The sequence below is a fragment of the Furipterus horrens genome, unplaced genomic scaffold, assembly GCF_987537825.1.
Source record: "Furipterus horrens unplaced genomic scaffold, mFurHor1.1.pri manual_scaffold_3, whole genome shotgun sequence".
Classification (NCBI taxonomy): Eukaryota; Metazoa; Chordata; class Mammalia; order Chiroptera; family Furipteridae; genus Furipterus; species Furipterus horrens.
This window is the reverse complement of record NW_028327173.1, coordinates 20,004,651-20,021,875: the sequence shown is the minus strand read 5'-3', so window position 1 is coordinate 20,021,875 and position 17,225 is coordinate 20,004,651. Positions and strand designations below refer to the sequence as shown.

At 48.9% G+C, this 17,225-nt stretch overlaps 2 protein-coding genes across 5 annotated transcripts in view; one reads left to right on the top strand and one right to left on the bottom strand.

The window, feature by feature from the left end:
• The first annotated feature begins 4,244 nt into the window (after positions 1–4,244).
• On the top strand, positions 4,245–10,119 carry FABP3 (fatty acid binding protein 3). Its single transcript, XM_090268983.1, has 4 exons — positions 4,245–4,402; positions 7,422–7,641; positions 9,576–9,677; positions 9,880–10,119. The coding sequence occupies exons 1-4, from the start codon at positions 4,338–4,340 to the stop codon at positions 10,102–10,104; spliced, it is 612 nt and encodes a 203-aa protein (XP_090125109.1). The 5' UTR covers positions 4,245–4,337; the 3' UTR covers positions 10,105–10,119.
• Positions 10,120–11,931: 1,812 nt separating this feature from the next.
• Positions 11,932–17,225, bottom strand: part of ZCCHC17 (zinc finger CCHC-type containing 17) — a 42,358-nt gene continuing 37,064 nt past the window's right edge. Inside the window, exons 8-10 of one of the 4 annotated variants that reach the window (XM_090268979.1) lie at positions 12,679–12,836; positions 12,314–12,404; positions 11,932–12,236 (exon numbers count right to left, since the gene is read on the bottom strand). In XM_090268979.1, coding sequence (XP_090125105.1) covers positions 12,222–12,236; positions 12,314–12,404; positions 12,679–12,836 — 264 coding nt within the window. In that variant the 3' untranslated portion in view covers positions 11,932–12,221. Of the gene's footprint in view, positions 12,237–12,313; positions 12,837–17,225 lie in introns of those variants that run through there. The other 3 variants (XM_090268981.1, XM_090268980.1, XM_090268982.1) reach the window with 3 other exon arrangements.

Below are 17,225 nucleotides of genomic sequence, written 5' to 3'. Positions count from 1 at the left end.
GAGTGTTCTGCCACAGGCAGCAGCTTCTTGGAAGCAAACTGGTGTTCAGTAGCCTCTGTCTTTTGCCATCTTTTGTTCTCTCAGACTCACAGTATCTAGAACTCTTGGGGAACAAGGAAGCAATTTCCTAGTGGCAGAAAGAACACTCCCATTGTGGCTGCAATCCCCCCCCCCCCCCCCGCCCCAGTCCCCTCCCTGCATTGAGGGCATGGACAGAAAAGGGGTTCTCGGGAAAGTAATGTCATAGGGTGATCCAAACCCAGCAAGTCACAAGGGTAGTCACGCCCCAGGCCTATACCTTCTTTAGTAAAAGGTTTATCTTTGCCTTAAGCAAGCCTTATCCTTTGCTGCCGAATCTAGGTTAATGCCTCTTTGAAATGTCGCCTTTCAGGCCCTCATTCTAATGCATGACCACCCTCTCACACTCCTACTTCTAAAGCATGATGACCTTCAAGAAACCACATAATCTTAACTATTTTGTAATACCATCCCATGTTGGTTTCTCCCATTTTCATGTAATCTTCTTTACATTCCCTTTTAACCTCAAATGCACAGAAGAAACTGCAAACTTATTCTAGAAAGCTTTTATTGCAGTCCATTGAAATCTTGCTCCCAGGCATATCCTCTGTTTGGCTAAACTAAGTTTTTGTAAAAATTCTTTACAGGTTTGGCCATTTCTTAGGTTGAGAGAGAGCAGAGGCCCACAACTCTCCTATTTATACTGGATCCCCACTGAGCCCAGCACAGTGCCTGGGCACAGGAGGTGCTGAATTAAGATTGTGGAACCGATGAATTATTTAAAGAGAGAGAAAGGGAGCAAGCGATGAGAACACTTCTCTGCCGTAACTGAAGGCACTCAATGACCTCAGTGAGGAGAAGGTATACTTGGCTCATTCTTGTGCCCCTCTGGGACAAATGCCCTGGGAAGGAGACCCAAAAGGGAGAAGGGGAGCTGCCATTCATTGAGTATCAGTGTGTGTTAGGCTTTCCATATGTTCTCTCTTTTCATCCTCATAACAGCCCAGAGAAGTAGATGGCCTTCCTCCATCTGGGAGGAAAGGAGACTCAGAAGGGGAAAGGGATCTGCTTGGGTCTCTAGCTAGTGAGTGGGAGGCTTGGGATGTAGAACCAGGCCTCTTTCCAAAGATACTGCTTCTGAATACACCATGCACCGAGGGAGGTTTTAAAGGGTGTGGAGAAACCTGATGATTCCATGGCAGGCAGACACAGAGCCCTGCCATCATCACCAGCCAAAGAGAAAAATTCCTAGTTTCTGGTACTTGGGGGTTGGGTAAGGTGGACAGCATTCACAGACTTCAGCCTTGAAGGGGCAAAGGAATCTCCAGGTCAGCTTCTTTGGCCTTTACCTCTGGCATTTTCCCCTATGCCAGCAGCACATCCCCCAGTGGAGGTGTCCAGACGGCAGGGAGGGTCCAAGGAACAGCTGAAGATGCTGAATAGGCCTCCCTCTCCCTCCTCCCTATGGCCCCATGGATCACCCGGTGCTGCCAGCCCTTCTCATTGGCTCTCTCCTGGTTACTCATCTCTCCTCCTCTCCATCTTCCCAGCCTGTGGTTGCCATGGAAACAGAGAACAGTGATATCACCATAGGGCGATGGCTGGGGAAATGCTGCTCTTGGCAGGGATTGGTCCTGCTGCTTGCCAGATGTTATATCCACATCTGGACCTATCAAGGGCAAGAGAGGGAAGCAGGAAGTGGGACAGGGCTCATATTCCCTCTCCTTGCCCATCTCTCCCCAAACGTAGTGGGCACAACAGGGCAAGGAGGATGCAGGTAATCAGAGGGATGAGGGGAAGACTCCACATACTTAGAAAGGAACACAAGAACCAGGTGGGAAGGAGATAGGGTGAGCTGAGGAGTCAACTGTGGTGACTCAGGTCTGAGGGTGGCAGGGAGATGGGTGTAGGGCAGCGAGAATAGTGGGTCTCAGGTTTGTCTAGAGTTCCTTTATGTTTATTCAACATAAACAGGGCCCAAAAGAGGGAGCAAAAGGACTTCGTGGCAGTATCCTGCTCAGCCTATCTCAAAGATCTCTGTAGTCCCTTCCTCACAGCTGCAGCAGTTTCTAATCCTGTCTCAGAAATAAGAAAATTGAGGATTAGAGAAGCAAGGCAATCTGCCTTGGGTGGCCCAGAGGGTGAGGGACAGAGCTGTGACCAGGTCTTAGGATTCCTGTACTATCCATAGAGATAATAATAACAGCAGCAGCAGGAGCATCATCAGGAGTGAACATAATTTATGAAGTCTATCTACCATGCTCAGCATTTTAAACGCATTATCTCATTTGATCCCCAAACACCTCCATGGGGTAAATACTGTCATTACCTCCATTTTGAAGATGAAACAAAGACTTAGAGTAGCTTAAGGGAATTGCCCACAGCTACACAGCTAGAGAACCCAATGCAATCAGATTCAAAACCCAGATCTTTCTGCCAGCCCCAAATCTTCAGCTCTGCAGCATAGAGACCTTGTCAGGACACAGCTCTGGTCCCTGGGTCTCCAGTCATTCCGTCTTTGAGAGAGGAGGGCCTGTGTCTAAAGGCTGTGACCTTGAGTTAGAAATCATCCCACTACCCTCCTCCCTGGGCACCTGCTCTGGCAGTGAGGTCACCAGGGCTCCATGCCCAGCCCTGAGGCCTGTCCCTACAGCTTTGGCAGAAATAGACCCCTCGGTCTTCTGGCAAGTGGACCTACCCAAAATAACTGAGACCTTGGGGGAGAAAGGGCTCTTCCTCCCTGGCTGCCTTCCCAGATAAGGAAAGGGAGGTAAGGGCAGGTACAATCCATTTCCACCTGGAGAAACAGAGGTCCAGCAAGGGGGGGGGGGTCTGCCACAATGTAAGTGTGTGGCAGAGCTGGCAGGAGCCCAGGGCTACCGGGCCTGCAGCTCCTGCATGTCCCCCTGGGTGGACCTCTGCTGGCTGAAGTTCAGTCGGGCACTACTCCCTTATGCAGGGCCTCCCACCAGGAATTTGCTTACACTCACTTTCTCTGGGAAGCCTCCCCTGATCCCTAAATCAGGCTAGGTCTCCCCTTAAAGCTGTCACGCTAGTTTTTTGTCTGCCCACCCAAAGGCTGAGCTATGTATGTGTCTTATTCATGGTTGTCTCTCCAGAGCCTAGCCCGGGGTCTGGCACAAAGTAGGTGCTCTAATAACAGAAATAGCTGGCTCCCCTAAGCTTTGGTTTGCTCACCTGTAAAGCAGGGTTAATGATAACACCTACACCATGGACTTTATTTTAAAAGTTCGATGAGACAATACAGTTAATGTTCTTAGCATGTCAGTTACAACATGGATCTTATTATTAAGAGTGCTTTGTGAACTGTAGTGTCAAGCACTGAGCCATCTCCTTAGAGGAGGTGAATGACTGCTGGTGTGCAGAGAGGCCAAAGAAAGGGCAGCAGGTTGGGGCTGTAGCAGTCAGGCAGGTGAGGGACAGAATTTCTGAAGGATGAGGCGGGGAAGGACCGCAGCAAATGCCCAGAGCTGTGGCTTCAGGTCAGAAAAGCCTGGAGCATTGGCAGGTTGTATGGGGAGTTGGACTGCTGGGCGGAAAGGCGCGCAGCAGACATTCCTCGGGGAGGGGCGAGCACGTGTGGGGCTGCCATGGAGGGTGCGGTCACGCTTTCGCCGGAGCGGACGGAGGGCACACGGGCAGCTCAGCCACCGACGGTGCCCCTGGTAACTCTCCCGGCCACCGGGCAGTGGGGAGTGGCGGGAGAGCCAGCTAGATCAGGCTTGCCATCTGGGCTCTAATTCACCCTCTCTCTTCTTGCGGCCATGTCACTTCCCCTCTTAGTCTCCTCACCTGTGAGAGGAGGACCAACCAAGGTGCCTGCGAAGAGTCAGTCAGTATCCCGGTGTGAGCATCAGACCAAGGGCAGGTTTCTGTTCTGCTCTAGTCTCTCCCTTATTTCTGCTCTAACTACAAGCTAGAGAGAGACTGGGCCCCCAGCTGCTTCCTTCTCAGATTCCAAAGAAGGCCTTGAGGCCAGGGAACGGAGCCGCCCCTGCCAGCCCGGAGCAAGGGACTCGAAGGCCAGACATCGCGCTGACGCAGGCTAGCCTGGCACCACTGACTGCCCCCTCCACTTCGGCAGGCTGGGGGATGGGCGGCCACCCCCTGGAGGGTGAGTGGCCAGCCTGGGGCTTCCTATTTCGGGAGCGGGAGGGAGGGGTGTGTGGGCCACGCCTCATCACGTGACACAGGAGCTATTTAAAGCGGCAGCGCGCGCTGGGAGCCGCGGGTTCCCGGAGTCCTTTCTTGCCAGCTTTGTCGCTTCTTCGTTTCTTCCTTCTTAGTCCAGCCTCACCATGGTGGACGCCTTCGTAGGCACCTGGAAACTAGTGGACAGCAAGAATTTCGATGACTACATGAAGTCAATCGGTGAGCAGGACTCAGGATGCTAGACCTCGGAAGGGCTGGTCGCGTGCCTGGCTGGCGCAGCGTGCCTGGCTGGCGCAGCGCTCCTGCTCTGGCTCGTACCCTGCACGCCTGCGGCATCCCTCCCGGTCAAGGTTGGGGATAAGAGACGCGGAGAAGGTGGCAGCCTGGACTAGGGCATGGGAGGCCTGTTGGGATGAACCTGGGGAGAGCGATTCCCAGGTGCGGAGGCTTAAGGAGGCAGATATGCTGGTCCATGTGGGGCTTGAGAAGGTGCTTTTGAGGAAGAGGGCTATATGTTCTGGAGGGTTTGGAGAAAAGGAGAGCATTGATCCAAGAAGGTGGAAGGCTAGCTAGGGGAGAAAAAGACCAGCAGCACGGGTGGTCAGGAATTGGAAATTGTGAACACAGAAGGGGAATGATCTGGAGAGAGGGAGTGTACTATGGCCTACAGAATTGGGGGATTCCCCGGAGGAGAGATGGAAGAGTTGGTAATCCTGGTGATGGCATATGAGAAGGGGGTGAACTAGGAGTCTACACAGTTAGCAACAAGCCCTGCTTCCCCATGTTGGGTTAGGTAAAAGGATTTCCCCTGCAGGACACCCTCTTTCTCACCAGCCAGTCTCTGACCTTGTCCTGCAGTGGTTTGTAACAAACCTTTAATCACAGTGGTAAGGTGGAGCAAGAGCCTCCAACATCAGCTACAACCCAAGGCTTAGCCACTCATTGGGGAAGGGCCTGGTGGAAAAAGCCATTGGGCTCCCAGAGTGCAGCAAAAAGGGTCCTGGAGCAAGGCCAAGACTTGTTAAGGGGAGGGAGAGCCTTTCGTCTAGGAAGGTATGGTGTAGGGATGCAGAGGGTACAAATTCAAAGAATCTTATGGGTGAGGTCCTTGGAGATCCCCATACCTTGCTTAGTTCAACAGACGGGGAAACTGAGACCCAGAAAAAGTAGAAACTTGTCATAAAAATCCCACAGCAGAGCAGAAAAACCTAGACTCTAGATCAGCAACCCAGATCAGATACCATACGGGCCCTGCGGGTGGGAGTAATTGGAAGTGCTTATCTAATGATTCAACTCAGCCCTTCCCCTCCTGGTAGGTGCTTCTTGCCTCCAAGGAGAGGGTGATAGAGAGCCTGACCTGAAATCCCCAGCTATGAGATTACCCTAGGTCTCCAGGCTGGGACAGGGAGAAGGTTCCATGCCTTCCTCCCAGGAAGGGAAGGTGGGCTGGATTATGGCAGATACCCGAAGGTGGTGGGGATCCACTCCAGACACCTTTCACCTCTGTTCCTAACCCTCTCCTTAAATAGAAAGCACAAGTGTTTGCTCTTAGGGCCTACCTTATGCAGGGCACTAAGTCCAGTGACTCCTGGGCAGCTGTTGGGGAAGTTGGAATGCTCAGGGTTGGTTCCTCCTCCCCAGCCTCCCCCAGCAGACTTTCCCTCTGAAGAGACTTGTTCCCTGAAGTGAGCTGCAACATCCTTACCACGTGGCTTCCTTATTTTGCCCTAGCTTGGGCTAGGGGGCTGAGAGTCCATCCAACCTGCTTTTCTGGTTGTACTGATAGAAAGGCTGAGCCCATGCGGAGGAAGGCCCCTCCTCAGCTCTATCAGTAAACAGCTACAGCTTCATTTCAAAGTAGAACCCACTCTTCCCAAGTCTCCTAAATGTGGTCAGCCCAGTTTCTTTCTCAGTTTCTCCGGGCTCAGTTCCCTCCCTCACTCTCCAGAGGATTCCTTCCTCAAACATTCCACCTCTCCAAGTAGGTCCTATGCAAACAGAACTCCTGTGGAATGATAAGGCCCTGATCCCTGTTGGTCGGTGGAATGGGCCCAAACTGGCTGAACTGGCCTGACTCACTCTTGACAGTAGTCCCTCACTGGCCAAGCTTGGTGGGCTCGCTGCCTGGGCTCTTTATTTTAGACCAAGGGTTCTTGGGGGGGGGGGGGGGGGCAAAGGTAGTACCAGTGACCACAAAAGGCAGAATGGCCCGGAATGGCAAACAGTTTTGGAGCCTAGATTCAAATCTAGGCCAATCACTTACTCTTTGACTTTGGGCAAGTCGCTTCACTCTCAGAGCCTCTTGTAAAATGGGGATAATAAAACCCACCGTTCAGGGCTGTTAGAATTTCGAGTACAATAACCAGTGGAGGGCATGGGCTAGCTGCCAGCAAGCACTATGGGGACTTGACCCACACCACTTCACTACACTGGGCTGTCCTGCCTCGCCTCTGCCCTGGAGAATAGCTCAGCATAGCTGCTGGGGACAGAGGGGCCAGGCAGTTATGGGAGGTTGGAGGCAATTGCAGGGACACACCCTAGACTTTACCTAAGAACTCTTTGTTCCACACGCCCTTGCAGGACACTTGGGGCTTTGCCTAGTGCCCAGGGAAGCCCTACTGGGGTTGGGAGTCCCCATTGGGCCTTAGACTAGGAGCTAGGAGACCTGGATTCGAGTCCTGACTGCACTACCACTTTAGGCCTCTCCTAAATCTGTACAATGAGACAGACATGCCCTTCTGCCTACCTCTTAGATCTGCAATAAGCACCAATGTGTCTTGGGGCAAAAATTTCCAAAGGTGGAAGGAGTACTTATCCCAAGGCCTTGTAAGGCAAAACCCACATTTCTTTCCTTAGCCTATGTGTGGCTTGGAAGCTGCTGACATGCCCTGGAAGGGAGCGCTGTGCTCCAGCATTGAGAGACACTAGCTGAGCAGTTAAGTGAGCTCTGCAGTCCAACAATTCAGATTTGTGACCCTGGGCTTCAACTCTATCTCACTTTTTGCATCTATAAAGTGGAAATAAATCAACCCTTCAGAAAGACAGGAAGCATTGAATGAGATAACACACGGACAGTTCTTACCACATAGAAAGCACTTAACTCTAATCTCTGCTCTGCCACAGACTTCCTGTGGCATGCCTGTCTCTTTGCATGTGACCATGCAGTCTTGAAAAGTTCTCATTCTCTTCTTCCCTCTTTCCCACAGCCTACCTAAGAGTTGTTCATTGAGCTCCTTGTACCCTCTGCTCCATACTCATAACTTTCCTCTGCCCTCAGGAGTGGGTTTTGCTACCAGGCAGGTGGCCAACATGACCAAGCCTACCACAATCATCGAAGTAAATGGGGACACTATCACCATAAAAACCCAAAGCACCTTCAAGAATACTGAGGTCAGCTTCAAGCTGGGGGTGGAGTTTGACGAGACGACTGCAGATGACAGGAAGGTCAAGGTGAGTAAAGGAAGGGAGGCATGAGGAATGGAGGATGTTGAGACCCTGAAGGGGAATAAGTTGGTAGTCTTGCATCCTATTATTGCACCCCAAGGGGTAGGCTATCATGGGGGATTGAAATATAACAAGGGCCATTGCCAGAATAGTGCTGGAATGTCCCAGTGCTAAGTGTGTGTTGCTCGGGTCCTCGTTTTCTTCCTCCATTCCTGAGAAGCGTCTCCCAGCTGGGTCTGGGAGGAGGCAGCAGAGAACCAGGATGTTCTTCTGATTTGTGTCTACTCCAGGTCTGGCTGAGTGAACTTGCACATGGCATGCAGTAATTCTGGGTTTCTCTCCCCTTCCATAGACGAGGAACTGGTAACAGCCATGGCTGTTACCTCAAGTGCTTTAGGAATGATGCCCAGAAGTCAGGGCCCTCCATTGAACTCGCAGCAGATCATCCTGGCCTCCAGCAACAAAGGAGGCAACTGGGGACAAGGAGCTGAGACCCACTCAGATGCTCCTGCTTCTCCAATTTCCACCTCCCGGGCTTGGCCAGTGACCCTGAGGAAGTATTTCCAATGCTGCCAGTCCACGGGCAGGATAAGCTGTGATCTGAACAGGGCATTGTCTTGGGTGTGTTTGTAGTCTTCCAACCAGGCCTTAGTCCACCTCCTCCCAGGGATGGAGAGGACATCTACCTCCTGTCTCTGGGCTTGTCACCCTGCAGTGGCTTTCTCGGTAGCTTGCCTCAGGCCTCCCCTGGGCTAGGCACCCAAGAGAACAAAGGGGCTTTGACCTCTACAGGGTGTCCCTACAGCAGCCTCTCCCCCACCAGACCCTATCATTCAGTCCTTCAGCTGTTCCTTCTCCTCCTCCTCCCAGCTGTCCCCAGGAAAGACGGGGGAGGGTCTGGGCTTTCTTTGTGGAGGAAACTGGAGACCAGCCCAGGACCACATGGTAGGCTGTCAGCGGAGCTGGGGTGGTGTCCAAAGATGGCAGCATACCTGGGAGAGAGGTGGCTGCCCTTCCTACCTGCCTGCACTGAACAAGCCCACCTTCTTGAGGGGCAAAAACCCCAACTAAACACAATTCTCTGGGATGTCTGGCTAAAAATAACTTGCTGTGCGCAAAATCTAAGGGAACGGAAATACTGAGTAAGATGGTGCTGAGGATATGTCACCCCCTACCCCTAAGCACATGTACACAACCTCCTCAGATTCTTCTAATGATCTCTGCTCAGTCAGGGTCCTTTAGCCTGGTCTAGAGCCCCCAAATTCCTGGAGGAGAGACCTGGGAGAGCTGCCAAGTGAGAACCAGCTGATACAGGCTGGTAGCACCCAGAGGACTAAGTGGGCATTTGGCCAGGGCTGTGGAACACTCCAAGGGCACCCCGACCCAGGACCTGGCAGTTGCTGACCACTCGTCAGCTGAAGGGGTCATATGATGTGCACCAAGAAGAGGGGTAGGAGTACAGGGAGGGACATCTAATTTTCCAACACCCTGTGCCCCCAAGGGTTTTTTAGACCTGTGTGATCACTACTAGCCTGGAGTCTCAGGATTCCTCTTTACCAGTCTTTCCCAGGGATATAGGTGGGCATGTGCCCCTTATATCTTAGGGGCACTGGGACTATGGCATCACTCTATAGAGTACAGGTTAAATGTCCATCTTGAATGCTGGTGGCACTTCTCAGAGCCAGGCTGTCTGGCTCCACCACACTGCCTGCCTCTTCCTACTTGCCCAACCTCTGAAGGCCCCTCCCCTAGCCAGGCAGCAGTGGAGCAGAGGCTGGAAGTGAGCTAACATCCTGCAGGGCTAGGTTGGAGGTGGGCTGCCTGAGCTCTGGGCCTAGCACCATCACTAGTTCGGGCCAGAGGCCCAGTCCTTTGCCGCCCAGTGATGAGACCCTGTGCTGTCTCAGATCACATCTTGGACGTCCACTCTCTTTCCACAGTCCACTGTGACGCTGGATGGAGGCAAACTCGTTCATGTGCAGAAATGGGATGGACAAGAAACAACACTTGTACGGGAGCTTGTTGACGGAAAACTCGTCCTGGTAAGGTGGACAGTTTTGGAGCCTTGCCCAGTTGGTTACTACTGCTGCCCCTTCAGCCAGGCCTGTTGTAAAAAGCCAGTCTTGCCCGGCAGCACTGGAAGCTGGGACAATGGGGAATGGAGAACAGGCTGGGGTGGCGTTAGGTGGGGATTTTCTGTATAGTGCTTTGGACTCACATCTCAGGCCTAGGTTCAAATCTCAGCTTACAGGCTGTGTGACTTTGGACAAGTCACCTTCAACTCCAGCTGTAAAAACAGGTCCTAATGACACAGACTCTGTGGGGCTGCTGGGACGTCTGAATGACAGTGGATGCATCGCCGACGTGGGAGGAAGGCAGCCGTGCTCCACAGCCTTAGTGTCTCCCTGTGTTGCTGCCTTGCCTCACCCCAGAGGGGAAAAACGGCCCGGTGTGATCCCAAATCCCTAAGAAAGGCTCCCACCTCCTATCACAGCATTCCTTTCCCTCCTCCCTAGGGCTGTACCCCACTTGTAAAGCCTCCCTCATTCCAGCCCCAGCTGCTCTCAGTGCTTTTCATGCCTGGCCTATTGCAAGTACCTGAATAGACAGAGCCTGGGTAGAAAGTGACAGCCATGCTGGCAGATCTGTCTAGGGACAAATTTGGGGACTACATTCAGAGAATGTAGACTTCACTGAACACACCCAGACCCAGGGGCAGCTACCCATGGTCTCTATCTCCTAATTCCATAAGGCCTCAGGTTTTCACTTCAGGATCTTCGTGGCAGACCCCGGGTCAGTGTAACCTGCTCACTGCATTCTCGCCCTCACACAGAGCAGGGGTCCCTGCAGAGTTAATGAGGTCCCTGCCTTTGGCAGAAATATGACCTGCAGGACCAAATACTCACTGGGGAATCAGCTATGGCAAGACCATGGGCCTGGCTCTGTGATGCCAGGCTGGATAGTGGCTCTGGTCCTGACCTACCCCAAGTTTGGGAAGGAAGGGAGAGTTGGTGGCCTAGCACAGTCCTTAGGAGTCTCTGGATATCTGTATTCACCTGTTTGTCTACTACGTGCTAGGCACCATCTCAGGCATTAAGGATGGAGGGAGAAGAATGGTGCAAGGGAAAGAGAAATACTCTGGGATCTTGACCAACTTACTCTCTCGCTCAAGACTCATTTTCCTAAATCTAAAAGAGGGATTACATGTATAACCTAAAGGTCTGGTATAAGTATTAGAAAAAAAACAATACATGTTGAGTGCTTGAAACATATCACGTGGCCAACAAGTGAAGATTATCAGGATGACAGCAGAGGCTCTCCCCATCAGAACGGACAGTGCTCCCATGTCTGTGCCCTCACCCCTGACCTAATCTGACTCTCTTTCCTTCCAGACACTCACCCACGGCAATGCAGTTAGTACTCGCACTTACGAGAAAGAGGTGTGACCTGTCCACTCCTTCACTGACTGCTCCTCTGCCAACTGGCTACCCTTGGACTCAGCACCAGATTGCCTCATTTTTTCCTCTGGCATTTTGTATAAATTCACCTCGGTTGGGGAAGTCCTTCTGGGGTCAGGTGCATCATCCTGGATCCAGTCCCAGTACCCATTGTGTTTGTTTTTTTAATTGCATCCAAACAGTGCTCTGAGGTCAATAAAGCAGAGCCAAGACCACCTAGTAGTTGCCTTTTTTCCTTTGGTAACACGACTCTGGGAGTCTCTGTTTCCGTGTCAGAGAGTGGGCAGAAACACCTGCCTGAAGGTCACTCAGGAGGAAGCACTGGGTGAGGCTGAAATGCCGTCTCAGGGACAGCGGTAGCTGACCACCATACACGTGCAATAATGTAACAGCTGTACTACACTTTGCCTTTACTTCATCTCCATGGCCAAATGAGCTACTCCAACCTGGAATAATCAATCAGTGGCAGGGCTTCCTCAGGCCCGTCTATTGAATGCCCTTGGGTCTGGACATTTGCTCTTTGTGCAATGCTGTGGTTCTCTCTTCCCAGAATCCAGGCACAGGACAAAGGATTCAGGCTTGTGCCATGGTGGTGGAAGAAAATGCCCACTGGCTAAGACTGACTGCTGAGCTCCCACCCTTGCCCTGGGCCATTGCTCACAGTTATAAATTTTTCACTGGTTCTCTAGTCAGCTCTAGGAGAAGAGGTCATCTGAGCATTAGAGAAGGGGGGGGGGTGCTTATAAATGTTTTCCTGTCAAGTCATATAGACTCAGTGACTTTTAAGTCTGTAAGTTACTTGAAAAGAGGTATTATAGCAATAAGAACTTCCAGTAAGTTGAAAATCAAACACACTTCCATTTAGTGCCAGGAATTTAAGCAGAAACCTGAAGTGGAACCAACTGACTCATACAGTAGTAAACATAAAGTAAAGCGATGATCTTGGCTTGAGCTGTCTGGTTCGGCGGTCTGGCAGAATGTCACACAGAAGCTCAGTCACTGTGAACAATGGTTTTCTGGCTGCAACCACAGGCTGTCACTTCTAGCAGAGTAGAATCGTGTTGGGGAAATGGAAAAAGCGAGCACCACTTCTTACCATGTTCTCTCAGACTGCCAGTCTCCCTTCCTCTACCCCTGTGTTGGCTGCAGCAGAGATCACCCCACGGCAAACCAATGGGAAGGGGCCAATTGCTCTATTCTCCAACTACAGCCAGACTCACCTCCACAGCAGTAACTGTGGCTCTAGCCTGGACTCCTGTATAGGAATCAGGCTCTGGCAGTGGCAGCTGGAGAGGGTAACAGGACCTCCTGCTGAATAAAAGGTCGGGTGAATGGATGGGTGAGCTGCAAGGGTCACTTGCAAACGGACCAGGAGTGATAAGGAAACAACTCATTCAGGCAGATGCTTCTAACATGTAACTCCCAAACCTGCCTGCGGCTTAAGGGGAAACTGTCTCCCATGGGAGAGAAGTCATGGGGTGGGAGGCCATATTCTCACTATTGGGTCTTTTAGGAGCCAGGGCTGCAGGGCACAAGGCTCCTGGTTCCTCCTCCTCTCAACCACCCCCTCTACTTGCACTCTCACTCCTTGTGCTTCTTCTTGTGTTTCTTCTTCTTCTTCTTCTTCTTCGCTGCCTTGCTGTCTTTTGCTGTGTGCCTTGCCCTCTTGCCTGTATCACTCTCAGAGTCTGAGCTGTCCGAGTCAGATGACTTCCTGTCTCTATGTTTCTTTTTCTTCTTTTCCTGAAAAGAAAATTTAAAAACTCAACATTGTATGTGTATATTTGCTTTTAAAAAAAGTCATGACATGTAATCAATAGGGGTCCGCTTAATAAATTATAAAATATTAAAAATAAATTAAATCTTCAATTATTAACATGAAAAAAATGCCCAGAGCAAGTAAAGGATCAAGTCATAATACAGTATGCATGCTAGATGCTAGTGTATTAAACATGTAAGTGTATGTGTATATGCACACATGTATACATGCATAGCATACAATGTGTATATATAGGTATAGTTACGTAAACCTGTTTATATTTAAAATACACAGAAAACAGACAGCACACACAGTGGTAACAAATATCTCAGGAATGTATCGAGTAGGGAAAGATAGGGGTCTTTCACTTTTTACTTCATATAATTCGGTCCAGTTTCATTTTTTAAAACAAACATTACTTTCATTTTTATAAGCACAGATATTACAGCTGATAGGAGTCCTTAAGATCACCTAGTCTATGCGAGACTGTGCCTCACATGCCCATGGTCAAAGAATTAGAGAGTAATAGACTTAGGACTCCTGACTCCCAGTCTGGTCTCTATTAGACCCTGCTGCCAGGATAAATAACTGCCATCAATTAATAAGGCTCTACCACCTGCCCTTGATTATTTATCATTTCTAACCTTCACAACAACCTTACAATAGTATATGATAAAGAAAAGAGTTCAGAAAGAACTTTCTGAAAACCACCCACTACACCATGCTGCCAGAGTAGCAGCACAAACTCATACAAAGGATGGGAGAAAGATTCCCTGGCTCTTGGCAGTTTTTAAGTTTTGCATAAATCTTGATTTACAAATGTTTATATTGCCTTAAGTGAGGTTTCTAAGAAGAAAGAGAGTATGGGAAGAGAAAGAAACAGCAGAAGAATGCAAGGATCCCAATTCTACAGGCTTTCCACCAGCATCCCGAAGGCTGTAAGTCTGCCTGAGTGATGCACCAGGTCGTAGAAGCTGGCTGTGACAAATGGTGGACAGACACTGAACCAGGTATTAGACACAGATCTGAGCACTGGCTTTGCCATTTACTATTCTGTAACCCTGGGCACATTGTTTCACCTTACCAAGTTTCCTCAAATGTAAAACAGAGATATGAATAGTGAGAAAAGGAGAGAGAGAAGTCACATGGTTGTGGTTAAGATTTAATGAGAGAGCATCTGTGGCCAGAGAAGTTGAAAGCCACTGGCCTCAGATCACACAGGCAGGGATGGGATCTGCATGTAGACCACAGGACTGGAAATCTGAATTTACCTCTGTAGCACGCAGCCCCTATTCCTAAATGGTGCTGGGAGGCCTCGTGGTATGATGAGCAGAACAACAGTTCTGGATAAGATAGAAGTTCAAAATCCAACCCTACCACTTATTAGCTGTGTGTCTTGGAAAAGGAGACTTAACTTTTTTGAACCTTAGTTTTCTTTTCAGTAACTTACAAATAATAACTATTTCAAAGGATGCTATGACTATTAAACATAAGTTCTAACTATAGTGCCTAATATATGGTAGACACTCAGGGGTTGCTAGAAATAATGTATTATTCTCTCATTTCAGAGAACTCCAGACTGTTCTGACAATCTGGCTATAGTATATATATGGCGGATAACTCAAAGTTCTGAGAGGAGATTAAACCAAAATTTTTTTCTTGGAGTCTCCAACGGAGTAGAGAGAGGGTTGGCTTCCCAGGCCCACACTACCGAGCTATAGGAACCATGGCTGAGAGGAGCTGAGAGTTGGCAAATCAATGGTCTGGCTTATGGTTCTGCACCTTCCTGGGTGGCAAGATCATGGAAGCCCACCACAGGCCATATGTATGGGCTTGGAAGTCTTACCAGGTTCTGTCCCTTAGGTAAAACAGGGTCCTGGGGAAGTAAATAAGCATAAATGTGGAGTCTGGCACCCATCCCCCCCAAGTCTGGCCCAGCCTGGGAAGTAGCACTCTAGTTTACCAAGTCCTCTGCATCCCTTACCTTATTATAACAATCTGGTAAGGTCAAAATTCAGGAATTATTAGTCCCATTTTACAAATAAGAAAATGGCAACTCAGAAGTACGTAAGGTGAGTTGACCCACACTGCAGTGATGAGCATGTGGTACTTTCTCACTCAGAGTTCAGCATTATTTCCCTTTTGCTCTCTCTTGAAGATGCAGGCTCAGGAGAAGAAAAGAGAAAAACTAATCACCTGAGAACCCTGGCATGCTGGGATGTGTACTCTACTTAGCAAGGAGGACTCCTAGACCTCAACTTGATGCAAAGGCTCTTTTGCAACCTAAGCAAAGAAAATCTAGTCCTCCAGCAGACAACATCATTTTCAATGTGTGTCTAACTTTTCAGCTAGAGGACAAAGAACAATCACTTCAGAAGTTGTAGTTCAAAAGGAAAGTTGGGAGTTGGGGTGGACAAAAATGGAAAGCCAGAGGTGAAACTACATTCTGATTGCTCAATTGCATTCAAGGGAGAAGAGAAGATAGAGGGTAAAGAAATAACCCAGGGATGTGAGTCCTTGGCAGACAGACCAGAAGAGACATGGCAAAGAAGCCCTGGCTCAAAACTGCTCTCTAGGAAAAGCACATACCCCGTGCTGCATCAGCTAGCCCACCGATGCTCTCTACATTTCTGAAACAGGAGAGCAGCCGACCAGTGTAAGAGAAGGACAAAACCAAAATCTGAGAAAGGGGAATAACAGCAACTAACATTGGACTACCTTACTTTTCTAGATGCTGAGCTAGGCACTTTTCACACATCCGTCATCTAACCTTCACAGCAAATCTATTAAGTGGGCATAATTATCCCTACCTTTTCAGAAAAGAAAATTATAACTTCAGAGAGGTTGACTGAGATAACGTGACTTGCCCAGGTAGTAGAACCTGAATTTGACTCAGACTGGGTCCCAATGTGGAGTTCTTTTTAGCCCTGTCTAGATTATAGGTAGTATAAAACTTAGTACTTCCCAACTAAAAGGCACTGACTTGGCCAGAAATCAAGCAAGCAAGCACTTATTATTTTTATTCTTAAAAATTATATTTTTACTAATTTATTGATTGATTGATTTGAGAGAGAGAGAAAGGGAGAGAAACATTGGTTTGTTATTCCACTTATTTATGTATTTATTGGTTACTTCTTGTATATGCCCTGCCTGAGGATTGAACCCACAACATTGGTGTGTCTGGGTGACGTTCTAACCAAGTGAGCTACCTGGCCAAGGCTAAGAATTATTCTTGAGAAATGATTGATTCTCAAGAGATAATCTGACTCTCAAATTGATTCTCTAGAGTGAACTTTTGGGAAATAGGATAGAGGATAATTCCTGGCCAGAAGTTCTTATAGGGCACCAGGTTATCATAGATTGGAAAAGGTAAGATCAGAAGAAAACATCTTATTAATCAACTCACATATATATTAATGCACTTTACTACCTAAAAAAGCACTCTAGAGACCCATAGTTACATATAGTGTTGCTTAGGAGTGAGAACACACAGATTTTTTAATAGAATTCATAAAGAGTAGTGTTTGCACTGGTAGGAGATACAAAGTAAACACACTCATTGAGTGGAGCCTGGCACCGTTCTTCCAAACCTAAGCCAACCTCATCAAATAGGGGAAATAATAACTCCTTACAATCACACAGTACATTTATTCAACAAATATTTGTTGAGTACCTTCTATGAGCCAGGAATATCTATTAATTAATTTGTCTTTTATAATAAGCTGAATGCAGTCAGAAATTATGGACCAGGAGCCTAGAAGGAACAAATTATCTAATTGAGGAGAAAGAATAACTAATTAAGATACTAGGCAGTCCACTGAAGTGATGTAAGAAAAGTACAAAAAACAGGCTATGGACACACAAGGGAGAGAAATCAATTATGTCCAAAGAATCTGAGGATGGCTTCATGAAGGGTATGTATGCGCTGTGCTCTTGAAGGATGACTATGGTTTTGGCAGGAGGGGATGGTGGTGGTAGTGCTGATGGAAGAAGGAAAGCAAGGGCCTTCCAGCCAAGGGGAAGACAGATGAGACAAATGCTTGGAAGACCTTTCAAAAGTGACAAATTATCCTGTGCGGCTTATTAATTATGCACTGGGTCCCATCCCTTCTCTCCTACTCACCATCCATCCAGGAATTGTCCCCTCTCTTTTGTATCAATTTTCCCCTCTTTACTGGCTCATTTCTAAACAACAAACAAACACTCTCCTGAACAATTTTAACCAGGTTGTTACCCCACCACTCTACTAAGACAGCTTCTGCCAAAGTTACCAATGACCTCCACATGGCCAAGTCCATGGTCAATTCTTGGGCGTCATTTCCCTGATCAGCTGTTTTCGACACAGTCCGTCTTCGTTACAACGCTTTCCTCGC

Excerpts from the sequence above, each read along its gene's own strand:
- FABP3 (XM_090268983.1), top strand. The coding sequence starts at position 4,338 with ATGGTGGACGCCTTCGTAGGCACCTGGAAACTAGTGGACAGCAAGAAT. Across the intron at positions 7,642-9,575 it reads CAGATGACAGGAAGGTCAAG|TCCACTGTGACGCTGGATGG; the intron begins GTGAGTAAAGGA and ends CTCTTTCCACAG. Across the intron at positions 9,678-9,879 it reads TTGACGGAAAACTCGTCCTG|CTTACAGGCTGTGTGACTTT; the intron begins GTAAGGTGGACA and ends TTCAAATCTCAG.